Consider the following 15,406-nt stretch of genomic DNA (forward strand, 5'->3'; position numbering starts at 1 on the left):
GTTTTCCAAAGCCTTCTACAACAAAACAACTATCCTAGAACTCCCAAACTCACATTTTAAAAGTAAACTATTTTGTAATCAAAATAAACCACATAAAATTAACATAACAACTCTTGAGTGCTGGCCAAGAATATACAGAATTTCTAGTCACAAAAAAAAAAAAAAAAAAGAATTTCTAGTTACGTTAACTTACTACACACCACAAACCAGACTACTAGCTGATTTGGCTCACTTGATGGCTGTGTGGTACCAAAGATAATTTCTTCTCCACTCCAGCTAACAAGGTCAATTAGTAACCCGGCTTATCTTGGTTATATTTTAAATCTCTTTCATATACAAAAAGATACCAGGGAGGATTCAGCATCTGCCTCTGTTTTTTAAGAAGGGCAATGAAGGTGTGTGCGACCACAAAGATCCAGTTCAACTAATCATAACAAACAAGTGGACTTCCCAGGCAGTCCAGTGGTTAAGAATCTGCCTGCCAATGCAGGGGACGCAGGTTCTGCTCCAGGAAGATGCCACATGCTTCAGAGTAACTAAGCCCCCAAGCCTCTACCAAGCCTGTGCTCCAGAGGCCACACTCTCTAACAAGAGAAGCGACCACAAGGAGAAGTCCAGACACCGCAACTAGAGAAAGACTTCTGGCAGCAACAAAGACCCAGCGAAACCAAAACAACATTTTTTAAAATAAAAAACCAAATGAGCCACCATATTACCCAGCAATACCACTTCTAGGCATATACTCTGAAGAAACCAAAACTGAAAAAGATACGTATATTCCAACGTTCACTGCAGCACTATTTACGATAGCTAGAACACGGAAGCAACCTAGATGTCCATCACCAGATGAATGGATAAAGAAGCTGTGGTACATATACACAAGAGAGTATCACTCAGCCAAAAAAGGAATGCACTTGAGTCAGTTCTAATGAGGTGGAGGAACCTAGAGCCTATTATACAGAGTGAAGTTAAATCAAGAAAACAAATATCATATATTAATGCATATGTATGGAATCTAAAAGGATGGTACTGACGAATCTGTTCGAAGAGCAACAGCGGATATACAGACTAGGAACAGACTTACGGACAGAGGGTGGGGGAGGAGAGGGAGAGAGAAATGGAGAGAGGAGCATGGCTGCACATACATTAACATAAGGAAATACAGAGCCAATGGGAATTTGCTGGGAACTCAGACTGGGGCTCTGCGATAACCTAGAGGGGTGGGGATGGGCGGGAGGGAGACTCAAGAGAGGGGGGACACATGCACACCTATTCATGTTGACATATGACAGAAATCAATATTGCAAACCAATCAATTAAAAATAAATATAAAAACAAGCACATAAGCGCAGAATGAACCACATTCACACAATTTTACAATGGAGAAGCTAAATTAACCCTTAAGTTTACCTGTACTAACATGTAGCTGACATGTTAAAACGTCTATACCCAGTCTCACACAAGGTTAGAAAAAATTTAGGTGTAAAATAGTTTAGAGAAGGTCCTAAATCAATAAGGAAGTCCTTTCAGTCATCGGCAGCTGGCTGTCTTTCTCCATGACACTCAACAACCCAGTCTACACTGGAGAGCGCACAGTAGGGAAGGCGGTGGCTGAGCAGCCGCATGAACCACATCATTATTCCTTACAATAGTTACGCCCATTTCCAGATGGGGAAACCGAGGCTGGAAGGTCCAGTAAATTCACCCCCAGTAAATCTGACCCCAAAGCTCATGTTCTTACCACTCTGCCAGTAAGGCTATGATGTCCGTCTTTAATACATGGGAAAAATAGGCCACTGTTGCCGTGTTAGTAGCACACCCACACAAACATGTATTGTTTACCCCTGTCATGAAGTGGTGAAACCAACACAGACACACTCCTACTAACACTCGGATGAACAGACAAGTGTGGTTCAGTGACTTTTTTTTTTTAACTGTGATACTGTAAAGCTGCACTAGTGAAATGGCATTTGGTAGTAATGTCAAACAGCATATATGGATGGAATACCCTACAACTGGGTTGAAAGTTTACAAAATTAACTTCCCTTTCCCCCTAAATATTATAGTCTCAGGAAACAGAATATAAATTTATAAGGGAGATAATCTGTTTAAATAGGCAACCCCATGCTCAAATAATCTTTACAAATTCTAGAATTTTATCCCCTAGTTAACAAGCAGGATGTTGGCAATCAGACTCAGGTTCAAATGCTGCCATTTCTAACTCAAGACAAAAACCTCGAAGCCTCAGTTTCCCTAGCTATAAAAAGGGGGCAATACTTCCTCCACTGGGCTCTTGGGAGGCTATTACTGGGATAAATAATAAACTCCCAATGGACAGTTCTCTACTTTCACGAGCTCTCTGGATAAGGCCATACTTCATTTAAAATGAGTTCTCAGTAAAGGCTTGGTAAAATGAAATAAACAGTGGTAAAGGTCTTGATTAAGGAGAATAAATCAGCCCATGGATAACAAAGCTAACAAACAAATAGGTTAAGAAACCAGGAGGAAGTAATTCCACGCAACACTGTGGGAGAAACAGATTTGCTCTTAAAAAAACAGGTAAGTCATACAAACAGCCTCATAATCAAAATGGACTTTCAGCTGGGGACAAGTAGAATTCATTTCCCCCAAGGGATCTATGCTAAATTTCTTCCTTTAAAAAAAAAAAAAAATTACATGGCCCCAATTCCTATCATCACACCCTTACCACTTCACCTGATTACAAAATGCCAGCCATAGTTCACTTGCTAACTAGGACTGCATAACTCAAAAAAGCAGGTAACAAAACTGCAGCTGGAATAAGTCAGAGAGGCTCAACATTAACCCCAGCAGTGGTTTTAGAACCAACACAAAGACAAAAGAGGAAAATAAGTGCTAATGTAAGAACCAGGATTGCATGCAAGAAATGCCTAAACCTTTTCTTTTAAAAGCGGTCATACTGCTTCATTTACATCCAGTGTTCACAAAGCTTTCACTGGGAAATACCATAAGCAAAAGTGAGGCTTGAGGAACCTTCCCTGGTGGCCCAGTGGCTAAGACCCCACACTCCTAGGTTTGATCTGTGGTTGAGGAACTAGAGAAGGACCTCCCAGGCAGCTCAGTGGAAAAGAAACCACCTGCCAATGCAGGAGGCTGGGTTTTGATCCATCGGTCAGAAAGATTCCCCTGGAGTAGGAAATGGGCACCTCTCCAGTATGTTTGCCTGGAAAATTCCAGGGACAGAGGAGCCTGGCAGCCTACAGGCTATGGGGTCGCAAAAGGGTCTGACACAGCTGAGCACACGCACATGCCTGAAACGGAGCCTAACTTAGCTTTATTCATAATTCACCTGTTTATTGTAGTCAAATATTTCCGATTTTCAGTTCTAGGGTATTTGGGGGAAAAAAAAACACAAAACTGCCAACGAATAGTTATGGAACTAGAATGAAAAGGAATGACAGAAAAAAAAATAGCATAGCATATTACCCATTTACCTAAAGGTCAGATAATACAAAAATTATATAAAGGTGATAGTAATTTTAACGCGTACAGAGCATAATGTGTAGGTAATACAGTATGAAGTGAAAAGTGAACGTGTTAGTTGCTCAGTGGTGTCTGATGCTTTGCAACCCATGAACTGTAGCTCAGCAGGCTCCTCTGTCCATGGAGCTCTCCAGGTAAGAATACTGGAGTGGGTAGCCATTCCCTTCTCCAGGGGATCTTCCCAATCCAAGAATCGAGCACAGGTTTTCTGCATTGCAGGCAGATTCTTTACCATCTGAGCCACCAGGGAAGCCCAGATGATACAGCACAGAGCAAGTAAAAACATACTGAAGATGTTTACTAATACCCCAAATCTTGTATATGTTAAGCTCTTAAGAAACCAACGTGAAAAAATGGGTAAGCTTTTAACAAGTTATCTCTGAACTGAAAACACATTGAAAAAAAACAGAATACCTAAATGTAAGAACCTCTTGTTTGTAGTTATGCAAATTTTTACTAATATCTGACTTATTACTAGACAAAGATTTTCTTTGCTAAAAGAGAAAACTGGGTGATCAGGAATAAACCTGAATACTGCCTTTCCTATTCAAATTATTTTTCTATTAGACTTTCCCTCCACTATCTATTAATACTTTGCAAAAGTTTTTGATTCTTTATTTTGTACCAGCACATTAAATGGTTTAGCATTTGCTGTCAATGGAATTGTGTCCTTCCCCAAACTTCATGTGTTGAAGCCCTAGCTGCTAAATGCGACTATCTGGGGATAGATTTAGGAGATAATTAAGGTTAAATGAGGCCACAAGGAAAGGCCTCCAGCCTTATAAAGAAAGGAAAGAACCACCTCATTCCTGGCTGTGCCAGGCCCCCACCCCACCCCATTGTGAGACGCAAGGAGGAGGCAGCTATCTGAAAGCCAGAAAGAGTCCTCACCAGAGGTGAACCACGATGGCACCCTAATCTGGGACTTCCCACACTCCAGAACTGTGAGAAAATAAATTTCTGTTGGTATTAAACCACCAGTCTAGGGTATTTGTTATGGCAGCCTGAGCTAACTAATACAGCATTCTAACTAACAAATCACATAACAAATGTTTTCCTACTGTCCCAACCTTCTAATGAAAACTCTTGTTTAGAATTCCTTCAAATGAGCTTATTCTACCCTTCTCCCAGAACTGCTGGGAGGTAAACCAGTAACTTAGTGAAGGTCCCTCAGTCGTGTCCTACTCTTTACGACCCCGTGGACCGTAGCCTGCCAGGCTCCTCTGTCCATAGAATTCTCCAGGCCAAGAATACTGGAGTAGGTAGCCATTCCCTTCGCCAGGGGATCTTCCCAACCCAGGGATTGAACCCAGGTCTCCTGCATGGCAGGCAGATTCTTTATCGCCTGAGCAGCTAATCAGTTACACCAAAATTCTAGCTATCTAATTCCAAGAAAGCAAATAAATGAGTTTGATCTGCTTACAAATGGTTAGGAAAAATATCCAAACCATCTTTTTCATCAAGAAATTTTGAAATAAAAATCAGGCTTTAGCTCCTGAAAAAGAATGATAAAGTTTAAGAATAAACATCTGTAACTTACAAGTTCCTGAAAATAACTTTGAATCTGACTTCATGATGATTCTCATAGTGGCTTTGGGTGGGTCCCCAACAACTCTATTACTCAGTGTTACATCTGATAGTTAGCACATAATTGCTTATTAGTTAGCACTTTAAAGACCTACTGTATGAAAGATGATGGGTCATTCATGACAAGATTTGTGATTATAAAATTTACTTTTACAGTACATGATGCATCAGATATATTAGCTTGGTAATGAAATAATTTGGGGTAAAATCTCAACCTCATTTTATCATCTCAACAGATAGGTTATAGTAACCACCACAATCTACATGTATTTGAAAAACAGAGATTAAAAGTGGTGCCAATGATGAACAGCTGTTTGTAAAGAGTATATATACATCCACAATTAAAAAAAAACCAAAACACCCTTATCCACCAAAAGCAGTAGAAATAAACACCAAAACCAAGATAATCAAGAATAAGTGGCCTTAGAATTGGCAAAAAAATTGTTTTTCACATTCATCAATTCATCAACTGAAAAAACAAAATAAACAAAATCAAGCCACTCCTATAAATCCAAAATTGAATTCTATTTTATATGTTCACCTCACAAAAACCAATGTCTAAAGCCATGTAGATCACCATTCCAATTCACTCAATTATAACTACTTTGATTGTACTGTTTTCCCCTAGCACAATAGACAAATTTTGGACAAGTGAATTTTCATACAATGTTTTAAAGTTTCTTGAATTGCCATGTTTTCCTAGAGCTGTCTTCTCAAATGATTCCTGAGTCATCAGTTAAAGGATACACTCTGTCATTGCTGCAACATCCAGTTTATCAATATCAGGTGAACCAGGGCAACACTTCTTGAATTCTTTTCGAAGATCAAAGAAGGAATAGAAGCATTCAGGCAATAATACATTCTGAGGAAGGACAAGGTAGATACTGTTAACTAGACACATTTAGTTCAGTAATTCCCTAACAATTAGGAACCTAAGAACTGAATGTAATTATATTTTACCACAATTAAAAAATTTTTTTTTAATTTGAACATTAGAGTGTCTTCATTTTCTGTTAAAGTATTACATCCTATAAAAAAAGTGTCATGAAAAAATAATTCATTTTATTTTAAGGCAATGGATTATACATGTGTGCTCCACTATGTATTCTTCTAAAACAGTTCTGAAGCTATAAAACATTTAGGCTACTATACTTTATATTTCCTGTCTGATAATACAATGTACTTTTTCTAGCCACAATTATGTTAGACCATCTATATTTTTAGGAAGCGATATTAGTCCTCTCAGTTTTCATACAGATGCATATGTTTACAATATATGTCTAGATCTGGGATCCAAAGTTTTTATCAAAATTTAGTTTTCTATTAAAACATAGCTTAAAATACTGGGTTCTGACAAAGCATACTCCACACACTAAAATTAGAATAACATAGTAAATTCCTGATTACCTGAAGAGGATTATTTTTCTGCCAAATTACAGTCCCACATTAGTTTTCCAGACCACTATTATTCTAGCTAAACCCTGAGAACTCAAATTAGACTTAAAAGAATATATCACAAATCTCAGTGGTAAAGAAGACATGGTTCCTATTGACTAGCATCACTCTTGTAGTCAAACAAAGCTCAACTGTCAGAGCAAATATCACACTATTGTGTCACTTTTCTGAAAGAAAAAAAAAAATCCTCATTGAATAATTATCAAAGTTTAGTTTTGTTACAGTGAATTGAGATTTGTCTTAAAACTTCCAGACAGTCTATGTTCACTTATTGGGAACTTGTACATTATAAAGTCAAGGATATAAAGACTTTTTAATGTTTGTGACCCATAATATTTATGCAATAATGTCTCTAAATTTCCTCTATTGGATTCTATTAGATGTGGTTTGTTCATGCTATATTTGAAACAAGTATCAGTATATCATGGTGATGTTTTCAAAATAGGTAATCTTGAATTGTGAATCTTTTAAGATTAGCTACAAAAATGCTTATTTAAAAGCTGTTTATAATGACAATAACTCAAAAGTCCAACAATAAAAGTTTGGTTTAAATAGGTATATCCATTTAAGACAGTGAATTTTTTTTTTTTTTACTGCTTACACAAAATATTGATGTTATATTAAATTCAAAATAGGTTAAAAGATTTATGTAGTATGAATGCTCCGTGTAAAAGTAAGGCTTTTTTATAAAAATCTGAAAGAACACATTCAGTTACGTTCACATTCAAAAAGCCACTTTGTTTTCTGACTAGAAGGATTATTTTGTTTTACCATGTCCTTATTTTTCTATAATGAATAGAATTATTTTCATTATGATGCTAAATTAATTGTTTTAGTTTTATCAAAATCTTAACAGAAGTTACTCAGGAAAAATTTTTCTCTGGAGGTTGTCTCACATCCAAAGCAGTGTATCTAAAATAACAAAAACTGCTGCTTTACTCCAGCCCAATAGAGAAAAATTTAATTTTATCCCTTATATGAGTATGAAGGGAAAAAAAAATTCCCATATATGTATCTTTTTTCTGGATTGAGGGTATAGCAATTATGTTTGGCATTTATTTAACAAAAAACCCTTCTCTTTTCATCAATTACTAAGGTGCTGTAAAAAGAGGAGTTTTTAATCCAACTCTCAAGATACAGGAACTTGAGTTTCTCCTTTAAACTTTTAAAGTTGTCATTATCCATTTAATTCATTTCTCTCCTTTCCCTATTGGAGTAAAAAGAAAAAGTCTGCACTGACTGCTCACTTGTGACATCAATCGCCAGTCTAAACTTTTTATTGCAAGATTTACCTCACATACCTTTCCTTAGGAAAATATTTTACTTCCATCTTTTCAAGTTCAGTATCTGCCTATCACAATAAAAAGTTACAGCTCTAACTAATTAAGTTGATAAGATCAACTACATTAACAATAATTGGTCACACTGGGTCTGCTGTCTATGGGTACTATTTTTTCTCAATCCCTCAGTATTCTCCCCCAGAAGGGAAATCACATCTACATAAGATAGTATCTTTCTCATTTCATACTTTTTTCTATACCAGAAAGATGAGTAAAGGTAAAAGATGAGGCTGACCCCATTATTTTGATACAAAATTCAATCAATTGCACATTTACTTAAAGTCAGACAAAACACATATGCTATAATTAACATTTAACTAGTTACTTAAGAGTACAAAGCTTTTTAATGAAATCATTAGAATTACACTCTAATTTGAAAGATTTTTCTTTGCTCCCTCCTTTCTAGGATAAGGCATTTGTTACACAGATGGGCATATCACGACGTATTAAACTACAGTTTTTACCACTTTAAATGTCAAAAATTCAGCTCATATGCTTTGGGAAAGAGAGGATGTCAAGCCCCTCTAAAACTTAACATACACAAAAAACAAACTTTTAAATCACCAAAGGGTATCTACAAAATTACTGTTACCTCAAATATTTCTACAAAAGTGCTGCAAATTTTTTATTGTGGTAAAATATACATAATACATTACTTACTATTTGATGATTTTTAAGTGTATAATTTAGTGGCATTAAGTACACCCACATTGTTGTGGAACCGTCACCACCATCCCCTTGTCATCTTCTCAAACGGAAATTCTGTACCCATAAAATACTAACTCCTCATTTGCATATTTTTAAAATAGAGAAAACTGGATAAACCGTTGCTTAAGCCTCCAGTCACCCTTAAGGTCTAATCATCTTTTTCCGAAACCGGCATGCTTACCTTCTTAGAAGCCTCAGGATGCAGAATTTGCCTGACGTGAAGCTGCCCGTCAGTACAGAGACAGAAGGAGGTTCCTACCCCAATGTTCAGTTCATTGCTCACTGACTGGTTAAACTGAAAAGAACAGAACACACCCAGGGATGCAAAGGATGCAGGATTCACAAACTCTGAAAAGTGGCCCTCTTGTTTAAAACCAGAAAAAAAAAACCCGGCTTACAGCTGCAAAGACCACCACTACTGGGGGCAACATTAGAAGGACCCAGTCCCTCCAAACGGTCCAGCTTCCTTTAGTCAAGGGAGTTTTCCAGTCAATCCTCAGTTAACCCACAGAAGAATTTAGTAAATGCATCCTTCAACATCCCTCCTCCTTGCATTTTTGTAATAAATCCATTCAAGACTTTTAAGTCAGAGGTCTCATTTCATCAGCAAATTGCCTTCTGATTACATCATTCTATGGTGTTTTTTTTTTTTTCCTGTTAAGATGCTCTAGACTTAAAGAAAGATGCCAGTTTCTGAAGTAAATGTGGCAAATAGGTATACAGAAGGCTTCCCTGGTGTCTCGGTGGTAAAGAATTCGTCTGCTAATGCAGGAGACGCAGATTGGATTCCTGGGTCGGGAAGATCCCCGGGAGAAGGAAATGACAACCCTCTCCAGTATTCTTGTCTGGAAAACCCCATGGACAGAGGAGCCTAGTGGGCTACAGTCCATGGGGTCGCAAAGAGTCGGACACGACTTAGAGACCAGACAACAAATGGGTACATCGAACTCTGTTAAACGTAGTACCACGTTTCCTGTAACACACCCCAGCAACGGTAACTTTCCCCTGTAATTAGCAGCTCTTGTTCTAGGGCAGAAGCCGGGAGCACGCTGGACACTCACCTGCGCACAGGTGTTCAGCGCCCCGCCCTAGCCGCGGTCCAGTACCCGTCAGCATCCTGGTTTTCAGGTCACCTCAACCCCAGCTAAGGGGATTCCACTACTTTCGTGGCCACCCAAGGGGCAACCCCACCTGGTCGGGCCCACAAACCCTCCCGGCGCTGGGCCCAAGGTCACTAAAGAGGTAAACGGAACCGAAACCGGGCCCTTGGTGGGAATTCAGGAGCCTGAAACCAAGCAGCAACCCCCCGCCCGCCCGGTTCTAACCCAGCGAGGGCCCCCCTCTAGCTCTCCGCGCGAGGCCCGCCCGCCGGCACCGCAGCGCCCCCTGCCCCGGGGGCAGAGCCGCTGACCACAGCGGGGTCTCGGCCTGGGGTTGGGGGTGCTCGGATTCCAACTCCGGTCGACACATGACTGGTGAATAACCCGGCGGATCCCGGGCCCAAGGAGCGAGTCAGGAAACAGCCCGAAAACTAACAAGTTTTGGCTCAAAGACTCCGGGGGCTGGGCTTCCCCATCTCAGACCCAGGTTCGATCCCTGGGCCGGGAAGATCTCCTGGAGAAGGGAATGGCTACCCACTCCAGTATTCTGGCCTGGAGAATCCCACGCACTGAAGAGCTTTGCCAGGCTACAATTGATGGGGTCGCAAGAGTCGGACATGACTGAGCGACTAGACCATCACCACCACCACCCCGGGGGGCTGGGAGGCTTCAAAGAACAGCGACTTTGCCGCCCAGAGTCCACCGAGGGCTCCCAGCCCGGGTCTCGCCACCCCGCACCGGGGGCCAGCGCGCGCCGCCCGGACGCCGCGGATGGGGTGGGCGGCGCGGCCCCGCGCTGTCACCTGTCGGAGCGCTTGGTCCAGCTGCGGCGCCGAGGACAGGCTCTCGGCGTCGAGCTTCGTTTCTTCTTTGCAGTCCTCCGTCAGCTCCAAGTGATCCGGTCTAACTAGTACTTCGTGCAACTGTCCCACCTCCGGGAAAAAAGAAAGAAAACAAACAAGAAGCAGGGGGTCAGTTTCCCCACCCTGAACGCGGGGACCTCCATCCTCACCCTCCTCCCTCGCTCCCCTGTGGCGAAGGCCCACTCCTCCCGGCGCCTGCGGCTCCGGTAGCCGAGAGGTCGGTGCAGCCCTGCCCCCCAGCCCCACCCCCACCCGGATCAGGTCCGAAAAAGCCCTGGAAGTCCGCGCTCGGGCCCCCCAGGGACCCCACCCCGCCTCCGCCGGGTGGCCCCCGACGGGAGGAGAACAGAGCTTCGCGGCGTCCGGACTCCCCACCTGGGCCAGATTTTGGAGAGCTGAAAGGGCTGGTTCTAAAGCGGCTGGAAGAGAAGTCTGGTTTTCTCCTTGGAGTCTCCAGACCTCGGGTCCAGCCTCACAAGTGGGCAAACGAGAGCAGTTGTTTACCCACTTCCTCTCAACTCAGACCAGCTTCTGCCCCCACGCCTATCCCTTGGACAGAAACCGTGGAGAAATACCTTCTTGTTGGCCAGATCCACGACTTTCCATAAGAGCAGGATTAGCTCCTTCTCGTCCGAGCCCAACTTGGCCCCGGTGGCCCCAGCCGTGATTCCGAAGAGCACCACCAAATAATCCGGAGACGCCGTCATGACGATGGGTGGGGAGGGGGAGAAGGGGGGTCGGGAGGCGGCGAGGTGGGGCGGCCGTGAGAACGAGGGGAAAACCTGTGCTAAAACCTCTCCGAAGGAAAAAAAAAAAAAGAGCGCCCACCCACCCCCCCTCCTCCTCCACCTCGCCGCCGCCGGTGCAAAAGGCGGTAACCAACCACCCGAGCCCTCACCTGGCCCGAGCTCCACGCCCTGGGCAGGAAGGGGGGTGGGAAGAAGGGCGAAGGAGGCCTGCCCTTTTTGTATTCAATGGCCCCGTGCGTCTATGCAAAAAGCTCGGAGCCGAGGCTGCACCCCCGGGAGGCGCGCAATGGCTGAAAAGCTTTTCTGTTTTGGGATGTGGCCCTACCTGCCCGCCCCCTCCCCCTCCCCCACGTGGTGCAGGTAAGAGACACCTGGCGGCGCTGGCCCATTGGCTCCTTCAAACCACGACGTGGCAGAGGCGCGGGGGGAGGAGGCCGCCCGGGGCGGGGGGGTAAGGGGAGGAGGGGGCGGGAGACAATGGCTGGCTGATTGCGGAGGGGAGGGGGAGACGCTAGGGGCGGGGAAGAGGCGGCGGCCGCCCAGAGGGGGAGCCGAGGCCGGACCGGGAAAGGGTGAGGCGTCGAGGGCGCGGAGGGACGGGTCCCCCGTGTGGAAGGACCCGAGAGATTGTGGGGGGCGAGGGGGGTGTGCTTGGAGAAAGGCCGGCTGTGGGGAACGAAGCTGCAGGTTCTAAAGGGTCAAGCGCAAAGGCCTGGCGCGGGGAGGCGAAAGCAGGACAGAGGTGAGGCCCAGGTGCGGAGCTGCCCGGGGCGCGGCGCCCGGAGAGGGCGAACCGCGGAGGGAGGGACCGGCCAACAGCGGCCGGGAGGTGGCGGGCGCGCTGGCCAAGCCCCGGAAAAGCCGCTCCCGAGCCCAACACACCTTTAAGTGCAAACAGCCGGCGAAAGCCTGCCGGCCCTCCCCCTCTCGGGGCGCACGCCCCTCGGTCCCCGAGTCACTCGCTGCCCACCTTGCGGAGTGAAACTTCCGCGCGCGGTTGCGCGGGTCTCGGGGGCGGAGGGGGCTGGACGCTCGGCCACCAAATGACGCGGTCGCCCCATGCACGCTTTCGGGCACCGGTGACCCCCACGCCCCTTGCTCTCAACTGCTCCCTTAATTGCTCCTCCTTGTTCGGTGCTGGCTGCTCGCTGGAGACTGCAGCCTCCGGTCCAGGGGCCCACTTCCTTTGCTTTGCCCTGGGCCGTAAATAAAATGTATCGAATACCGTACCTGATGTTTTCCTAAATCAAGCCAAAGCTAAGCTTTTTGCACAGTTCGTGGCTCAGATCTCCCGCCCTCCACCTCGTACCATCGCCTTTGTACTTCTGTGTCGATTTGGCCAAGTTCCCCGAGCCATCTCCCTACCCTTGTCCAGCTTAACCTGCCCGGAGCTTGGGCGCCCATCTTCGCGCCCCTCCCATCGCCCTGCCCCCTGGTCGGATGGCAGTGTGGTGGGTTCTGTCGCCGTTTTCCAGAGAAAAGCGCTGGAGATGAAGTTTCCTTGGGTTTTTATGTTTGAACTCGATCTCTTATTGGGAACACAACGCCGTCTGAAGTATTACTCATTTGGCTCCAAGTATCCAGCCCTTGATTGATAGTGGGAGAACCGGTAACCGTACCCCAATCACTACAGTAACCCGCGCCAGGTACAAATCTGAGCCCCTTTCAGGATGCTCCGGGGACGCTGGAGATAGGGCTTTGCCGCCCGGGAGGAAGCGCGGACCGAGAGGGCAGGTGGGTGGGAGGGTTTCAGGAGCCCGAGGCCGCGTGGAGAGTCGCCGCGCAGGTAACCGCAGAGCGCGCCCCGGGAGAGCGGGAGAATGAATGCCAGGCCCGCCGGGGGCCCCCGACCCAGCCTTGTCGGCAGCCGGAGCCCCAGCGTCCAGCGCTTTCAGGTGCGGGATCCGGAAGGGCGCCCACAGCCCCTTCGCGGGCTCCGCGGCGGCAGCCTCGCCCCACCCGGGCCGCGCGTCCCCGCGCGCTCTCCCAGGCCCGCAGGCGCCGCGGGGGCAGGGACTGGGCGCGGAAGGCGGCAGGGAGGGACCTGGAAAAACCACCCAGATTGCATTGCAGTGGGCGAGGCCGCTGGAGGAGCCGGTTCCGCCGAGCAGCCTGCCCGCGGGGCGTTCTCCGCGCGCGGTTCCCAGGCGCACGGCCCTGCGGGGCGCGGGGCCTGGTGCGGGGTCCCCGCGCGGCGGCGGCTGGAGGTGGGGAACAACCGGTCCTCCCCACACACACACCGGGTGGGAGACTGTTGCTGAGAAAGTGTTACAACTGCCCAGGGAGTCCTGCCCCGCCCGTCCTTTGAGGCCTTTGCTGTCGGGATCTGAGGAGTGCGTTTTGGGTAAACGCAGAACTTGATTACCTGCGCGTTTGCCGGGGGGTCGGCGGCGTTGGGCGCGTTAGGATCGAACCTCAGAGTTAACCCCCTTTCTCAGAGCCTTGCCTGTTTCCTCTTTAAGGAAGTCGGTTTCCTAGTGTCCGATTCTTTTTAATCTGAATTTTAGTTCGTCCAACTACACAGACAGGAGTTTTTTTGTCTTACTTTGTTCTAGAATTGATTCCGAGGACTTGGAGCGGAGCTAGACATCCACGAAGTACTCCACAAATACTTGTTGAAAGATTTTAGCGAGTAACAACACCCACCCGTTTTTGCAGCTGTTTGTCTCCTGAGCCACGGCACAGTTCACGACTGCAGCGGTGAGATTATGAAGAGGCGAGTTTATAGGTAATTCAAGTCTCAAGTGTTTTTTAAAAGAGTAGTTGCTAATTATTCACAAACAAATCTGTTGAAATCAAGATATTGTAAAAAAAAAATTAAACTCGTGAAATGCAGGAATATCGAGCAAACTATGTAATACAAAAACGATGAGTTCTGAATACAAAGACGTTTTATTGTCTATCCCACCATTTACAAATGGTTCGATTATAATAGGAATAGTCCTTGTGAGAGAGGAACCTTCTACCTTTGGTCTTAATTCAGGACACCCCTAAAACTCCCCAAACAGAAGCGAACCTTTGTTAAAAGCAGCAGAGACCCAAATTGAGGGACAGGCAGCAAAGTAACTGGCCTGGATTCTTAAAATTTTTAAAGACCTTAAAATTATTTTCTGAAGAACTGTTCCAGAATTAAGAAGATATGACAACTCAATGCAATATGGATCCTGTACCAGAAAAAAACTTTTTTTTCCCCTCTAAAGGACATTATTGGAACAAAAGGAAAAATTTGAATAAGGTCTGAAAATTAGAGAGTAGTGTTGTATCACTGTTAATTTACGAACTTTTGTAATCTTACTGTAATTCAACAGGAAAATGGCCTTTGCTTTAGGAACTACCCAGTAATTAGTGATAAAGGGAAATCATTGTGTGTAACTTATTCTCAAAGGATTCTGACCAAAAATATATATATATATACACACGTGTATATACACATATATGAAGAGAAAGAGAATGATACAGAAAAAGTATAAAATGTTAATGTAGAATCTGAGTGAACAAATTATAATATTCTTTGCAACCTAAAAAAAAAGGTTTTTTTAAAATAAATTAAAAATTTTTTTCTTAGTGTCAGAGGACTGTTTGCTGCCACCATCATTTGGTGTTTAAGAAGGGTCTATCTCCTGACTTTCTAAGTTAACCTAATCCTCCATGGATTAGGAGGATTCATACTGTGGAATGAATTCATACTATGGAAATTCATTCATTCCATTCATACTATGGAATGAATCCATTTTGTCTTTTCCCTAGTGAAAGAAGGACAAAGAAAGGTCACATTTTCTGTGTAAACATCCTTTCATATCTTTTAGGGTTTTCTTAAATAACTTTACTAGACTAAATTACTGCAAGCTCTTTAAAGGTTTCATCATGAATCTTACTTGCCTGCTCTTTATCTTCATCACGCTCCTTGGACCCTTCTCCTCTTACCACTTTTAGAGAGCAGCTCTTGTAGTAGACAGAAAACAAATGTGTCCTCGTGGAGTAGTACCTAGATGTCATAGTCTTGTCTTTTTTTTTTCTTCTCTGCGGCTGTGGGATCTCAGTTCCCTGACCAGGAATTAAACCCAGGCCTGACAGTGAAAGCC

The 15,406-nt window shown here is 44.8% G+C and overlaps 1 protein-coding gene across 4 annotated transcripts in view; it reads right to left on the reverse strand.

Annotated features, from left to right (window-relative positions):
- Positions 1–11,380, reverse strand: part of ESRP1 (epithelial splicing regulatory protein 1) — a 56,934-nt gene extending 45,554 nt beyond the window's left edge. For 3 of the 4 annotated variants that reach the window (XM_061123758.1, XM_061123760.1, XM_061123759.1), the window contains exons 1-4: positions 11,151–11,377; positions 10,516–10,644; positions 8,794–8,907; positions 5,857–5,971 (exon numbers count right to left, since the gene is read on the reverse strand). In XM_061123758.1, coding sequence (XP_060979741.1) covers positions 5,857–5,971; positions 8,794–8,907; positions 10,516–10,644; positions 11,151–11,282 — 490 coding nt within the window. In that variant the 5' untranslated portion in view covers positions 11,283–11,377. Of the gene's footprint in view, positions 1–5,856; positions 5,972–8,793; positions 8,908–10,515; positions 10,645–11,150 lie in introns of all 4 variants that reach the window. The other variant, XM_061123761.1, reaches the window with a different exon arrangement.
- Positions 11,381–15,406: the final 4,026 nt, after the last annotated feature.

This window comes from Dama dama, chromosome 21 (genome assembly GCF_033118175.1).
Source record: "Dama dama isolate Ldn47 chromosome 21, ASM3311817v1, whole genome shotgun sequence".
In the NCBI taxonomy this organism is placed as follows: Eukaryota; Metazoa; Chordata; class Mammalia; order Artiodactyla; family Cervidae; genus Dama; species Dama dama.